A 16089-nucleotide genomic window follows, 5' to 3' on the forward strand; every position below is an offset into this window, starting at 1 on the left:
TGGGATGCTCTTTTTATACCCAATCATGTTACTGACCTGTTGCCAATTAACCAATTTTTTTTTTTAAGCATTACACAACTTTTTTCAGTTTTTTGTTGCCCCTGTCCCAACTTTTTGGAAATGTGTTGCTGACATCAAATTCAAAATGAGCATATATTTTTCAAAAAACAATAAAATGCATCATTTCAACATTTGATATGTTGTTTTTGTACTATTTTCAATGAAATATAGGGTTTCCATGATTTGCAAATCTTCACATTCTGTTTTCATTTATGTTGCACACAGTGTCCCAACTTTTTTGGAATTGTATATAAAATGCACCGTAACGGATGAAATATCTAAATCCCTTCCTATCTTTCTTTGAGGAACATTGTTTTTAAACATTTCAATACTTTTCCTATACATTTGTTGACGAACTGGACTCCTCAAAGACTGAACTTTGCTCCTCAAAGACTAGGCCTTTCCTGGATACTCATTAGAAAGTTTCAGATCATATCATTTTTTAACTGTTTTGCCTCATTATTAGCCCTAAATTGCTCCCATCCCATTTTTAGGAATGTGTTACAGTCCTGAAACACAGGAAAGGATGTATATTAACAAATTAATTGAAGTTGACCAAAAAAACATGAAATATCTTGGGTTCATTCTGTCTGCAATGAAATACAAGTCAAAGTAAATTTAGAAAATCATGGCTTTCTTTCTTTTTTTATTTGCATTCTCCATACTGCACTGACTTTTTCTGATTTGGGGTTATAGAATGAGACGTTCAACAAGCATATATGGGTATATGTGATGGTCAGGTGTCCACAGACTTTTGGCCATAGTGTACACTACCGTTCAAAAGTTTGGGGTCACCCAGACAATTGTGTGTTTTCCATGAAAAGTCACACTTTTATTTACCACCATAAGTTGTAAAATGAATAGAAAATATAGTCAAGACATTTTTCTGGCCATTTTGAGCATTTAATCGACCCCACAAATGTGATGCTCCAGAAACTCAATCTGCTCAAAGGAAGGTCAGTTTTATAGCTTCTCTAAAGAGCTCAACTGTTTTCAGCTATGCTAACATGATTGTACAAGGGTTTTCTAATCATCCATTAGCCTTCTGAGGCAATGAGCAAACACATTGTACCATTAGAACACTGGAGTGAGAGTTGCTGGAAATGGGCCTCTATACACCTATGGAGATATTGCACCAAAAACCAGACATTTGCAGCTAGAATAGTCATTTACCACATTAGCAATGTATAGAGTGGATTTCTGATTAGTTTAAAGTGATCTTCATTGAAAAGAACAGTGCTTTTCTTTCAAAAATAAGGACATTTCAAAGTGACCCCAAACTTTTGAACGGTAGTGTATTTCTACTGCAGTGGATAAGCAAAGTAAGGTGGGATCTAAAATTAAATCAAACCAACTGAAAGTCTCAGTTTATTCCATTTTATTATAAACATTTTTAATCTTACAGTGATCAATATTGATAAGAGAACAGATTTAACAAAATTCTGAAAATCAGATGAAAAATGGTAGATTAAAATAAAAGCACAGAAATCGCAAAACGATGAAAGGACAGCTTAAACTGTTTGGCATGGGACAGATTCGATATTTAATACAAATACATATATAAATAAAACACGATGATGCACAAGTTATCAACCCTTACACCTGTGTGTAACACGTCGTTCACCAGCAGGAACAAGGTTTTACACTTCAGTTTAAAACGTGCCTGCCATCAATCAGTGCGGTTTATATGGGATTTCATTACGTTTTATTTTATAGAAATGCATTACAATATTATATGAGCCAACGTTTTGGTGTAGTGGATATTCTGATATGAGATTTTAAACGTGAAAAACTAAAACAGGATCTTAGAAAATATTAATAATAAATAAAATAAATTAAAAAAGTAATAAAGTAAAAGCAAAGCAAGATGCACAATGAGCTTTCAAATATAATTTTTTTTAAATATACGTTAAATTTACCGAAGCAGATCCTTGGTGTGAGAAATAGTGAGAGTGTTAAAAAATGATGAATTTGAGCGAGAAATGGCCGAAACAGTACATTTCACAGAAAACACAGGGTTTATTTAGTCACAACACAAAACAATCTGATGTTGAAATCATTAAAATCGCTAATTGATCTAGTTGTTTAAGAAAGACCCAGACAGACAGTTTGAGGAGTTTAAACACATTTTAGAGATTTTACTCAGTAAGATTTAAGGAGTACATTTTGACAATATCCATATTTACATCATGAACCACTATTTACCCTGAAAATAAGCCTCTTAAAGGTGAAATATGCTGCTAGCATATACAAATATACACTGTAGAAATGCTCATTTCTGCTGTGCGGAGGGATTTTCACAGTTTCAATTGTGAGAAATTGACTGATGGACATCAGATCATTGTTAGCTCAAGATTTCTGGGGCTTTTTTAAATATACTTTGAAGAACTTCTTTAATATTAGAATGACATTCGAATAGTGTCTTTGTACAGTACTTTAGAGAAGCGGTACACAACTGGGATGTGCTGTTAAGAACAGTGCACACACACTACACGAGAAATACCGTATGAAGTCCTTCAGTCGCCAGGTTCATCATTCTTGCTGGAAAAGTGCTGCTGACTCTTCAATCGTGCTGCTGGTTGCTTAGTGGCTCCTTTCTGGAAGCGTGAGAGTCTGAGAACGAGCGTGCTCAGTAGCGATTCTGGTGCTCGTAATGCCAGCGGTTGAAATCGATATTGAATGCTACAATGCTGCCAGACGCCATGCCTGTGATCAGCGTCCTGCAAAACAAAGGAGGACGTAAGAATGAGTGAGTGTTTCTAATGTCATCAAGAGATAGCCTATGTATATAATACAGTGGATATAAAAATAAAAAAAAAAAAAAGTGTACATACCCCATTGAAATGATAGGATTTTCTGAGAGAAAAAAAATGAGACCATGATAAATAATTTCATAACTTTTCCCACCTTTAATGTGACCTATAACCTGTACAATTCAACTGAAAAACAAACAAATCTGTTTGGGGGGAAAAAAAAAAAGAAAAACGTACAATAAGCTGGTTGCACAAGTGTGCACACCCTTATACTAATACTTTGTTGAAGCACCTTTTGATTTAATAACAGCATTCAGTCTTTTTGGGTCGGAGTCGATCAGCCTGCCACATCTAGACTTGGCAATATTTGCCCACTCTTCCTTGCAAAAGCGCTCCAAATCTGTCAGATTGCGAGGACGTGTCTTGTGCACAGCCCTCTTCAGGTCACCCCACAGATTTTCAATTGGATTTAGGTCTGGGCTCTGGCTGGGCCGTTCCTAAACTTTTTTTTTGGTCATTGTCGTGCTGAAGGATGAAATTCCTCTCCATCTTCAGCTTTCTAGCAGACACCTGAAGGTTTTGGGCCAAAACTGACTAGTATTTAGAACTGTTCATAATTCCCTCCACCTTAACTAAAGCCCCTGTTCCAGCTGAAGAAAAACAACCCCAAAACATGATGCTGCCACCACCATGCTTCACCGTGGGTATGGGGTTCTTTTGGTGATGCGCAGTGTTGTTTTTGCGCCAAACATACCTTCTGGAATTTTGGCCAAAAAGTTCAACCTTGGTTTCATCAGACCATAACACATTTTCCCACATGCTTTTGGGAGAGTTGATTTTTTTTTTTTTTTGCAAAATTTAGCCAGGCCTGGATGTTTTTCTTTGGAAGAAAAGGCTTCCATCTTGCGACCCTACCCCATAGTCCAGACATATGGAGAATACAGGAGATTGTTGTCACATGTAGTACACAACCAGTACTTGTCAGAAATCCCTGCAGCTCCTTCAGTGTTGCTGTCGGCCTCTCGGCAGCCTCCCTGACCAGTTTTCGTCTTGTCTTTTCATCAATTTTGGAGGGACGTCCAGTTCTCGGTAATGTCACTGTTGTCCCATATTTTCTCCACTTCTTGATGACGGTCTTCACTGTGCTCCATGGTATATCTAACGCTGTGGAAATGTTTTTGCACCCTTCTCCTGACTGATCCCTTTCAACAATGAGATCCCTTTCATGCTTTGTAAGCTCTCTGTGAACCCTGGCTTTTGCTGGAGGACGCAACTGAGTAAATGTCTGAACTTTATTTGGGGTTAATCAGAGTCATTTTAATTGATGGCAGGTGTGAACCCAAAAAGACTGAATGCTGTTATTAATAAATCAAAAGATGCTTCAACAAAGTATTAGTTTAAGGGTGTGCACACTTATGCAACCAGCTTATTGTAGGTTTTGTTTTGTCTTTTATGTTTTTCCCCCGAACAGATTTGTTTGTTTTTCAACTGAATTGTACAGGTTATAGGTCACATTAAGGGTGGGAAAAGTTTTGGAATTATTTATCATGGTCTCATTTCTTTTCTTTACATCAGAAAAAAACCTATCATTTTAACGGGGTGTGTACACTTTTTATATCCACTGTATGTAGGAGATCCTCAGAGCTGTCTAACAGGACCTATGCAATTCTGGAGAAATCATATTTCCGTAATTTGTAGGGTTTTTAAAGTATTTCTCTGCAAGTATTAAGACAGTCTCATTTCCTTGTTGAGGCTTGGCTGAAAAGAACAGTGTCAAAGTCTTGACATGCAAAAAGGATTTATTTCTTCCACACATCCTGAGAGGTAAGATAAGTGAGAAACATAAGTCTTTGTGTCCGATTCACTAAAACAAGCAATATTACAGAACCAACCAATCATGTTTTGACTTCCACTGGGTAGGGCTGTTTTTGGTGCAACAAAAGTTTGGGATGTGGTTAAAATTTCAGATGGACAAAGTTATAAAAGAAAAAAACATGAATACGAACCATACTGACAAATTCGAAACTTGACAGTGCTTCATATATAGATGATATTACAGGGTTGTACAAAGATGAAGTTTATCTTTGAGTGGTGAATGTATATATTCACAAGTAAGTGAAGCGAACAAGTGAAAATATTTTCAACATGAGAATTATGTAATGTTCTTGATATTAGAGGGACACATCCACCAAAAAAATACAAGTTAATCAAAATAATTTTAATTTTCAACTGATTTGACAACGTGCATCGAGTCAGCAGGAAAACACTGGGAGTGACATCGGAGTGAAATATCGGGAATTATTATACATATAGGACACTTTTCCTATTGAATAAAAACATGCATTCTGTTCCCTTCTAGCGGGTTTCATTCATTTGCTTTGATAGCATGCAATATTGTTTGCATATCGCTTATCGTACGTGTATTCCGTCACTCTACCCAATAGTAGTCTGGCTAACGCGACTTCAAAGCTCTGCGAGCATTTGGTCTGGCAAAGATATTAAGCCCAACCGTTTCCCAAAGCGTGTGGTTGACCTGCCTCCCTGAAATGCCTCAGTTTGCTACTGGTCGAAGCCAGAAAAGGCTGTGACGAAGCTTAAACCAATCACATCACTCTTTCCTCTGACGTAAGTGACGCGCCGGAAACTGCTTGAGTAACAGGAAGATGATAAATACCTCCAGGGCTGATCTTTGCTCCGTTTTCAATGAGAACTTCCCGTTGAATGCTTTCAATACAGCATCTACCGCTGTGTCAAAGGCTTGCCGCTGCTCCATGTTCGTAATGTGAATGAAGCGCTTCCGGCATAGATTCTGTAAACAATCTATGGCTTCCGGTCGCAGTTCTACTACGTCACTGCCTTGAACACGCCTCTACCCAGGGCCGTTGGAGATGCTCAAAGTTGATTGGCTCCCAATTTTTTGGGAGCTTGGAAGAGCTGGAGATAGCTTGCCTGGCTAGACTAAGCTCGCAACAGGCCCTCATGTTGCGTCACACTTAGGATGGGCGGGCCCAGGCTACCCCAATAGAGAATAAGTGTTGAATATGGTTTATGATATTGCATGGTTGTCAAGACAACATGACATCACATGTCAGAGATGTAAAACTTCCGCACCAGCGAGCGACTGTGACAATTTGTAAACAAACATGGCCTCCAGGTTTGCTTCGTAAAATACGGAAGATTTTGAGAGAATTTTGAAAGAGACAGACACATCAAACGCCTGAAAGGAACGTGTATGTATAATAATGATAAAAATAATAATAATATTGGCAGGCTTTTTTTCATGGTATATCAGATATATTCAATTCAGCTACTCGTCTTTGATTCATTCAATATCATGCTAGCTGAATGGAATATATCTGATATACCATGGAAAAAAAAAAGCCAGCCAATATTATTTAAATATGTCACTCAGATCCGCAATATATTTTGTCTGAAAAAAATGCAAGTTTTTCAACACGAGAAGTTAAACTTCATATCTTCAAGCCAACGTGTGATTTTCTTTTTATTATTGACACATTCACAAACAAAAAGTATCCAAATTTATCAAAAACAATTCATCAATTTCCTCACGAGCAACATATCAAGATTTAGGTCACGGTTGAGTTCTCCATGTCCTGGATGGAGCTCATATGAAAAATACGAGTGGTGTATCTCATATCATCTGTAGCCGCTTTATCCTGTTCTACAGGGTCGCAGACAAGCTGGAGCCTATCCCAGCTGACTACGGGCGAAAGGCGGGGTACACCCTGGACAAGTCGCCAGGTCATCACAGGGCTGACACATAGACACAGACAACCATTCACACTCACATTCACACCTACGGTCAATTTAGAGTCACCAGTTAACCTAACCTGCATGTCTTTGGACTGTGGGGGAAACCGGAGCACCCGGAGGAAACCCACGCGGACACGGGGAGAACATGCAAAGTCCACACAGAAAGGCCCTCGCCGGCCACAGGGCTCGAACCCGGACCTTCTTGCTGTGAGGCAACAGCGCTAACCACTACACCACCGTGCCGCCCACGAGTGGTGTATTTCCCAGTAAAACACTCAAGTCTATATAATATAAGCGGTTATGAAACTGCAAGTATGAACCCATGTTAAAAAAAAAAAAAAAAAAACTTGACTCTGGATGGCTAATATTTGGTGTTTTAGTGATATTTGATGTTTCTGGTTTTAAAAATGTCCCAATTGTCATATTGAATTCTTTAGTTCTGTTCATGGTGACTGATGCATGGTAGTTGAAATCTAGTGTGTTTTTAAAATGGCCACCATGGCCCCAAGGGGCTGAATTTGAAACAGCTCCAATTCTAAATCTGATCAGACCACATTTCGGAGTTTTCCTACCAAATGTGGTGCTTTTATCATAAAATGCACAATCGTTATGAGAAGGTTAGTCTAACTGCCCCACTGAAGGCTGTGCAATGAATATTGTACCACTGGTATAATGAGAGTTGATCCCGAACCTTTGATCATGTGACAGGTCCATGGCCCGGATGCCAGCGTCACAGCCTGGGTAGATATAAAGCTGCTTGAAGTCACAGGCCTGCCACACCTCCACCACTCCGTTATCTCCTCCAGTCACCAGCGTCTGTCCATCACTGCTCAACAGCATCGCCTGAAGAGTCGGAGCCCGATAGCAGACACAACAATAAACCTTCTGCCTATAATGATGACTGTTAAATTTCCAGCTCGGGTTAGCCATTCTGGTTGGTTAAAACTGATAATTTAACATCATGTGCAACAATATTAGAATGAAATAGTGTATTATTCTCATATTAAAGCAAGTATTGCTGTTTGATTTTCCTGTCACATTTACAGTTAGGTCCATAAATATTTGGACAGAAACAACATTTTACTAATTTTGGTTCTGTACATTACCACAATGAATTTTGAACAAAACAATTCAGATGCAGTTGAAGTTCAGACTTCCAGCTTTAATTCAGTGGGTTGAACAAAATGATTGCATAAAAATGTGAGGAACTAAAGCATTTTTTAAACACAATCCCTTCATTTCAGGGGCTCAAAAGTAATTGGACAAATTAAATAATTGTAAATAAAATGTTCATTTCTAATACTTGGTTGAAAACCCTTTGTTGGCAATGACTGCCTGAAGTCTTGAACTCATGGACATCACCAGACGCTGTGTTTCCTCCTTTTTAATGCTCTGCCAGGCCTTTACTGCAGCGGTTTTCAGTTGCTGTTTGTTTGTGGGCCTTTCTGTCTGAAGTTTAGTCAAATGCATGCTCAATTGGGTTGAGATCAGGTGACTGACTTGGCCATTCAAGAATATTCCACTTCTTTGCTTTAATAAACTCCTGGGTTGCTTTGGCTTTATGTTTTGGGTCATTGTCCATCTGTATTATGAAACGCTGACCAATCAGTTTGGCTGGGTTTGAGCGCACAGTTTGTCTCTGAATACCTCAGAATTCATCCGGCTGCTTCTGTCCTGTGTCACATCATCAATAAACACTAGTGACCCAGTGCCACTGGCAGCCATGCATGCCCAAGCCATCACACTGCCTCCGCCGTGTTTTACAGATGTGGTATGCTTTGGATCATGAGCTGTACCACGCCTTCGCCATACTTTTTTCTTTCCATCATTCTGGTAGAGGTTGATCTTGGTTTCATCTGTCCAAAGAATGTTCTTCCAGAACTGTGCTGGCTTTTTTAGATGTTTTTTTTTAGCAAAGTCCAATCTAGCCTTTTAATTCTTGAGGCTTATGAGTGGCTTGCACCGTGCAGTGAACCCTCTGTATTTACTTTCATGCAGTCTTCTCTTTATGGTAGATTTGGATATTGATATGCCTACCTCCTGGAGAGTGTTGTTCACTTGGTTGGCTGTTGTGAAGGGGTTTCTCTTCACCATGGAAATTATTCTGCGATCATCCACTACTGTTGTCTTCTGTGAGTGTCCAGGTCTTTTTGCATTGATGAGTTCACCAGTGCTTTCTTTCTTTCTCAGGATGTACCAAACTGTAGATTTTGCCACTCCTAATATTGTAGCAATTTCTCGGATGGGTTTTTTCTGTTTTCGCAGCTTAAGGGTGGCTTGTTTCACCTGCATGGAGAGCTCCTTTGACTGCATGTTTTCTTCACAGCAAAATCTTCCAAATGCAAGCACCACACCTCAAATCAACTCCAGGCCTTTTATCTGCTTAACTGAGAATGACATAACGAAGGAATTGCCCACACCTGCCCATGAAATAGCCTTTGAGTCAATTGTCCAATTACTTTTGGTCCCTTTAAAAACAGGGTGGCACATGTTAAGGAGCTGAAACTCCTAAACCCTTCATCCAATTTTAATGTGGATACCCTCAAATGAAAGCTGAAAGTCTGGACTTTATGTCAATGCCCATTATATAACTATAACTTGAATATGTTTCAGTGAACAGGTAAAAAAACCCAAAAATTTGTGTCAGTGTCCAAATATATATGGACCTAACTGTAGTTCACTTCCAAATTGCTCCCAAGATGATGTTCAAGCATGAAATACTGTACGCACACATGTGCCATTGTTATGAACTGGCGTCTGTCTGTCTACATAAATGATTTGTGATTTCTTACACGTGTGGTGTCGTTAATCTCCATCTGGGCGAGCAGCTTGCCATTGATGCTGAAGTTACAGAACTGTCCTCTCTCATAGCAGATGATACAGTGGCCTTCACTCGACACGGATATAAGCCGAGGGAGACAACAGTTATCAGGACCCTCCAGAGCCCGGAGCAGGTCCCCGGTGATGGTGTGCACCAGACATGGACCCTCTGTCAAAAAACACATCACAGGATTCAACATGAGCAGAAAGTGACCACAATGTTCTACAATAATCATAAAGGATCTCATATCCTGTGTTCATTCCAGGACTCTTCTTCACAAACTGCTCATTACTAAACATTTCAACCTACTTTATATCATTTATTTTCACTCTTCTGCACCTGTACAGTACAACGATGAATAATCCCATGATCCAGTATCACCCAGAAGTGATCTGGTTGTGTCTGGTTCCTCTAAAGGTTCCTTCAGGTCATCTTTGCCACTGTTGATTCTGATTTGCTCATTCAGGATCTAATCTCATGTAAACATCTGATGCTGGATGCTGGTCCATGTCCACATAAAAAGGAGGTTTTCAAATAAACCCAAGTGAACATTAGGATCTTCAGTGATGGCTCAGGATGAACTCATTTAGTCTGTGGTTCTGTTCATCTACGGGCGAAAATGGTACTTCTAATTAGCAAGTCCAAGACATGAGAAAGCTTGCAGTTAGCCATTATTGTGGACTTTCTGTTCTGTACTCTCTTGTTAATAAAATATCAGGAGCACAAAGCATCGGAAAACAATTTGCACAGAATTCTGCTTGTGAAAGCTATTAGCTTTAGCAATACATTTTGAATTACATTTAATGTATCTTTGTCATCTTCTGTTGCTTCAGGGAAATTTTATGACCTTGATTTGGCATTTCTAAATTAAATCTTAAACCACATGGTGCACCCCAGCACTCTGCTCCATTACATAGATATACTGTATAATGCAGAGGGGAACCGTCAGGGCCTTCTAGGCCTTCAGAGGAGGCCCAAATATATCAGCATTATCTAATTTCTTTCATAATTTCATGATAATTATTCTCTTCTAATTCTAATTTGGCCTTAGTTAAAGGGTTACTGTCCTCTCATCTCATTATCTGTAGCCGCTTTATCCTGTTCTACAGGGTCGCAGGCAAGCTGGAGCCTATCCCAGCTGACTACGGGCGAAAGGCGGGGTACACCCTGGACAAGTCGCCAGGTCATCACAGAGCTGACACATAGACACAGACAACCATTCACACTCACATTCACACCTACGGTCAATTTAGAGTCACCAGTTAACCTAACCTGCATGTCTTTGGACTGTGGGGGAAACCGGAGCACCCGGAGGAAACCCACGCGGACACGGGGAGAACATGCAAACTCCACAGAGAAAGGCCCTCGCCGGCCACGGGGCTCGAACCCGGACCTTCTTGCTGTGAGGCAACAACGCTAACCACTACACCATCATGCCGCCCGGGTTACTGTCCTGAAAACATTAAAATCGAGTTATCCAATGAGATATTTTTGTTTGTTGTATCCAAGTTGAAAAGAGTTTAGAGCTGGATCACTCATTGGTTAGAACTTCATTACCGGGACAGAAGACCATGGCAGTGTATGTTTATGTAGGAAATTACAGATGAATTAACCAATCAGATTTTGATTTATAGTGGGAGGAACCAAAAATGTATCGCCCTAGGCCTTCTTGAAGGCCAACGCGAGCTTAACCGCGAGTCGGCACAGTCAGCGCAGCAGTGCAGTCACCTTCCAGCCGGTGTAGCGTTCATCAGTAGTGTTAGCAAATGCTAATAAAGCGGTCAAGCCAGTGCTATCTATCGAGAGCAAGTATCACAGGCTAACAACCGAGAAACTAAGATTTCTGTCTCCAAACTCTTCTTCCACGCTGCATGCTCGCTACAGTATTTTCCACTCAGACTTAAGTATTCATTTCCCCGTGTAATTTACTTAGTTACTTGTAAAATAAACATCAATAGCTACGCACAACAGAGCGACCCGATAGCCTGCCCCTAATCCCTTTGCAAAATTCTTTGCCCTGTTGCTTTTTTTGGTGTCTGGCGAAGTTTTGGCTGAGTTCATGTCCCAGCTCTAATAGTAACGGTTCACCATTGGTATAATGTGTGTAATTATCCGAGATTATACAGTCCGACTTTTCTAACCAAGTTTTCAGACATGTATCTCGGTTTGAAGAGATGCATGAAGAATAGGTCCAGATTTGATTCATTTCCAGATAAAAAAACTCCAAAAAAAGATGTCTAAAATGAAGGCACACACATTTTATTTAAAACAATGCACTTCTCATAGCACCACACTTTTAAAATTAAGATCTACACAGTTGCAGTTATATTATAGTTTAATTTATACAACAGTTACACCTGGGCTGCCAACTCTCACGCAATGAGCGTGAGACACACGCATTTGATTGTCTTCACACGCTCACACGCCATACCTCCGATTTCTCACGCTAGAAAAAAAAAAATCTAGTTTATCTATCTGATCTAGGCTACCCATTGCGTCGCGCCAACCACTTGCGATTGATCAATTACGCCTTACGCACGGCTAAACCGGCAGAGAGGTGTTCCCTTCTGTACACACTCCCCTATGGTAGGTGGCGCATCTAATGATGCTGCACTCGCCGGAAGTTGGATAATTGCCTACCGTCAATTTAGAGGAAGAGGAGAGAGAAGAAGGTATCCGAGTTGAAGACGGGTGTCTCAGACAGGTTTGTACATATGCATGCCAATGTATGGTGTTACTGGCGTAATTATGAACTTATATAAAGTTTCTTAATCGTTTTTGCCTATAAGTGTTGTGAGAATATTTAATGCCATATCGAGAGCTGTGTACTAGGCATGCTAAATCATTATAGGCCTACTGCCATGCCACAGCCTCTATCTTCCCCAACAAGCAGCACAGGAGAGCACCTCCTTAGCACACGTTTATTAAGGCGCATTTTTAGTTTGTTTACTGTATGTTATCATACTTTTTGACTTTATTTGAAGCCATACTGGAAATGTTGTAAAATAAAGCAAGTAAGAGATAATATTACAAATGCAAGAAGAGCCATTAGCCACCATACCTATTGTTTATTAACAGGGTATTTATTTTTAATTATTTATGATGTATGTATTGCTCAGTTAAAGTAAATAAAGCATGGTCACCTGTAATATCAAAGAACTTGAACTTGTGAATAATTAAAAAAAAGACAGAGAACAATATACTGAGGAGACAGGGTTTCAAAGAGGGCAAGACAGGTAGAGAATATTTGTCAGATGACAGGCCCTGACGAATGCTCTATTACTAATAAGAAACATAGATAAGAAATAAATTAATAAGAAATATATTAATATAGCTTATTTAAGTATGACCAAAATTTTTAAGCCCAACTTTGTGTACACATTCCCACCTATGGCCAAGGTTCAGCTTTTTGTGTTTCAATACTGTTCAAACTTAATCATTTTAATGTTTTTTGTAGCACATGCACATTTTGCTTACTGTTTAAGCATTTTATTTGTTCTTTTGCTGTTGATATTTTTCCCCATGCCAATCTTCTGCTGAACCCAGTGGTGGGGAAAGCCCTTAAATGCATAATGAATAGTCAGTGAGGGACAATCTTATTTTTGCAACAGTTATTAAAAACTTAACATTTAGTGTCAATTCAGAAGGTGTTTAGGCTTAGCTGATGAAATATTTTCAAACATGAACTTGCCTTTAAATCTGAAACACAGGTCTATAGGGCTACAGGAACATTGGCAGTCATCTGTAGTTTTCTAGTGTGGGGGCTTTTAAGCCAAAACTTGGTGCTTTTGTTGGCCACAAGCTGAAGGCCTGGCAAGTCAGGGTGTGTAAGAATGTAGGTATGGCACAGCAGGCCACTCCAAAAATCCACCAGAATGCAGGAACATCTACTAAATCCAAAATCTCAACCCCCCCCCCCCATTGTCCATCTCCAGTTGGACAACCCACAAACAAAACACCAGAATGCAGGGGGACAAGTGAATATCAAACTGAATACAAAATTCCCACTTACTGCATGGTGTACAGAAAAATTTTGCCGTCGACACCCCCCCCCAAAAAAAAATCTCACTCCAAGGAATTTCGAAAAGTTGGCAGCCCTGGTTACACTATATGGCGAAAAGTATGTGTACGCCTGACCATCACACCCGTATATGATCATTCTCCAAACAGCATTCATTACAATTTCCCTTTGCTGGAACCAAGCACCCCAAACCTGTTTCTACATGACACGCACGCCCCTGTGCACAAAGCGAGCTCCTTGAAGACATGGTTTTCCAAGGTTGAAGTAGAAGATCATGAATGACCTGTTCAGATCCCTGACTTCAACAGATCCCACTGAACACCTTTGGAGTGAACTGGAATTCGGCTAAACATCTCTTACTTGGACCGCATAACAAATGAACAAATAAATACTATTAAACAACTAATCAAGCACCATGAAGACCTCCTCACAACAATTAAAAAGAAAAAGCTGAACTGGTTTGGCCATATCACAACAGCAAATGGACTGTCAAAAATCATCCTGCAAGGCACAGTTGAAGGAAAGAGGAGGAATAGGCAGAAAAAGAAATGGGCTGATCACATCACTGAATGGACACAAAAGAGCTTCGCCAAAACTCAGGGGTTGGTACCGTACATGATCATCACAAATGGAGAGAGGTCACATATTACTTCTGCACAGCGCCCCCATGACCATCCCCGGTCAATGGACCATACTGTACCATACCAGAATTCAGACTGCACTCCAGACCTCCTCATTGAACACCAGTTCCTGACCTGATGAACGCTCTTGTGGCTTAATGAACGCATTTTACGAGGGTACTTCAAAAAGTTATCAGCCTCACCCGGAAACAAGGGGCGTAACTCCCATTTTGGGATGTAACTGTATACTATAAAGCCTTATATGACTGTCAACAAAAACTCAAATGAAAGAAGCCATCAAAGAAAAAATGAAAAGTTAGTTTCAAGCTGGTGTGCTGTTGCTCCAGGACAATGCGCCCATGCACAGGTGGCAGAGGCAGAAGCAACCAAATGTGGCTTTGAACCGTTGCCCCATACACCTTACTCACCCCACCTAGCACCGTCAGACTTCTGCTTCCCAAACTGTGAAATCCCACTCGCCATTTTCAGAGTGATCATGAAGTCATCCATGCTGTTGAGGAGGATCTGGAAGCTCAAGATGTGACCTTCCGTGAAGTGATAGCGAAGCTTGAACATCAGTGGACCAAATGCATTGAAGTTAAAGGAGACTATACAGAAAAATAATGCAAGAACAGTCTTTCTCCTGTGAAGTTTTCTGGGTGAGGCAGAGAACTTTTTGTGCTCTCTCTAACATTCTGCTTGTCTGTTTGTGCGACATAAAATTCCAAGTTCATTACACTGAAACTGCTACTACGCTTACCCCAGGCTGTTCATCCGTTGGTACACTGACATAGCAACGTACAATGTTCTACCCAACTGTACCTTCACTGAGAAGTATTCTTGTTGACGGAGCAAAAATAGAAAATATTTGGCCATATTTTGTTTGACGTGTCGGATACCTGTTATTAATTTCCTGTTTATAGATCTGCAACCGAATCACAGCTACACTGATATTCAGTATGTCACTCTTGGTCATGTGATATTGCTTAATTAAATCCAGCAAAATGGAAGACACCAGAGAACCAGATCATTGATTAGGACTCTGATTTGTAAGCAGAATGTGTTTTTTCTAAGCTTGAGTACAGAGTCTGATAACACGGTCAATATACGTATCTGGGGTCTCTACCTTTTAACATCGGTTAGGAGTCTTTAAATCCTGTAGCATGGCCCAGGTATTAAGCAGAATACTGTCTAATGTACACTTTTATTTTTGTCATCAAAGTGTAAATCCATGGGACTGAAGTGTGACTTGTTTCATTGGTGACTGGCATAATTATGAGTATGTCATAATGAGCATTAAGCCAAGGGATTAAAGTTTGTCTTATTCAATGTTTTTTTTTTTTACTCCTTAAAAAAAAAGACCTATTCGACATTTAAAAAAAAAAAAAGTTAAAAAAGCAAACCTAAGTTAATTAACATTTGAGCTTATTTTCTATTTTCTGTTCTATTTAAAATTAATAATTTAACCAATTATAGCTTGTAAGAATAAAATAAAAACAAAATAAAATAAACCAGTTCAGTAATTGCATGGTAAAGAGCTTGGGGAAATACAGCAAAATTATTGCTCACATTTAACAGAAGCTACTAAAAGCAACTGAACCAATTAAACATTAAGTGCTAAAGTATTTTTCCCTCATTAAAGTCTTTAACCTCATACACATTAAGCAAAATTTGACGCATCACAAATATAATAATCATTCGAAATATTCAGTGTAAATGATGTTTGTTTTGCACATCATTGTTAAAGATGAACTGAAAAACAAGAGTCCTTGAGGAGCGGGGACTTTATGATCCATTTAAATTTCTTTAGTTAAAAAAAACAGAGATATAATTAAAAACGTTACTTATTTAAAAAGTTCATTAAAAAACTTTTTAAAGCCTTTTTCTTCCTTCAACACAAATTATTATAGTATTGTCTTCTTTCATATAAAACCATATCAGCTGCAGCTTTCAACAAGCTTTTATACACACACACACACACACACACACACACACTACATTATAAATACACACATCATATCTACCATATCTTCAAGCCAA

The 16089-nt window shown here is 39.4% G+C and overlaps 1 protein-coding gene across 1 annotated transcript in view; it reads right to left on the bottom strand.

The window, feature by feature from the left end:
- Positions 1-2039: 2039 nt before the first annotated feature.
- Positions 2040-16089, bottom strand: part of nbeab (neurobeachin b) — a 793085-nt gene continuing 779035 nt past the window's right edge. Inside the window, exons 54-56 of the mRNA XM_060943557.1 lie at positions 9380-9576; positions 7279-7430; positions 2040-2780 (exon numbers count right to left, since the gene is read on the bottom strand). Of these exons, the coding sequence (XP_060799540.1) occupies positions 2690-2780; positions 7279-7430; positions 9380-9576 (440 nt within the window). The 3' untranslated portion in view covers positions 2040-2689. The remainder of the gene's footprint in view (positions 2781-7278; positions 7431-9379; positions 9577-16089) is intronic.

The sequence above is a fragment of the Neoarius graeffei genome, chromosome 17 (genome assembly GCF_027579695.1).
Source record: "Neoarius graeffei isolate fNeoGra1 chromosome 17, fNeoGra1.pri, whole genome shotgun sequence".
In the NCBI taxonomy this organism is placed as follows: domain Eukaryota; kingdom Metazoa; phylum Chordata; class Actinopteri; order Siluriformes; family Ariidae; genus Neoarius; species Neoarius graeffei.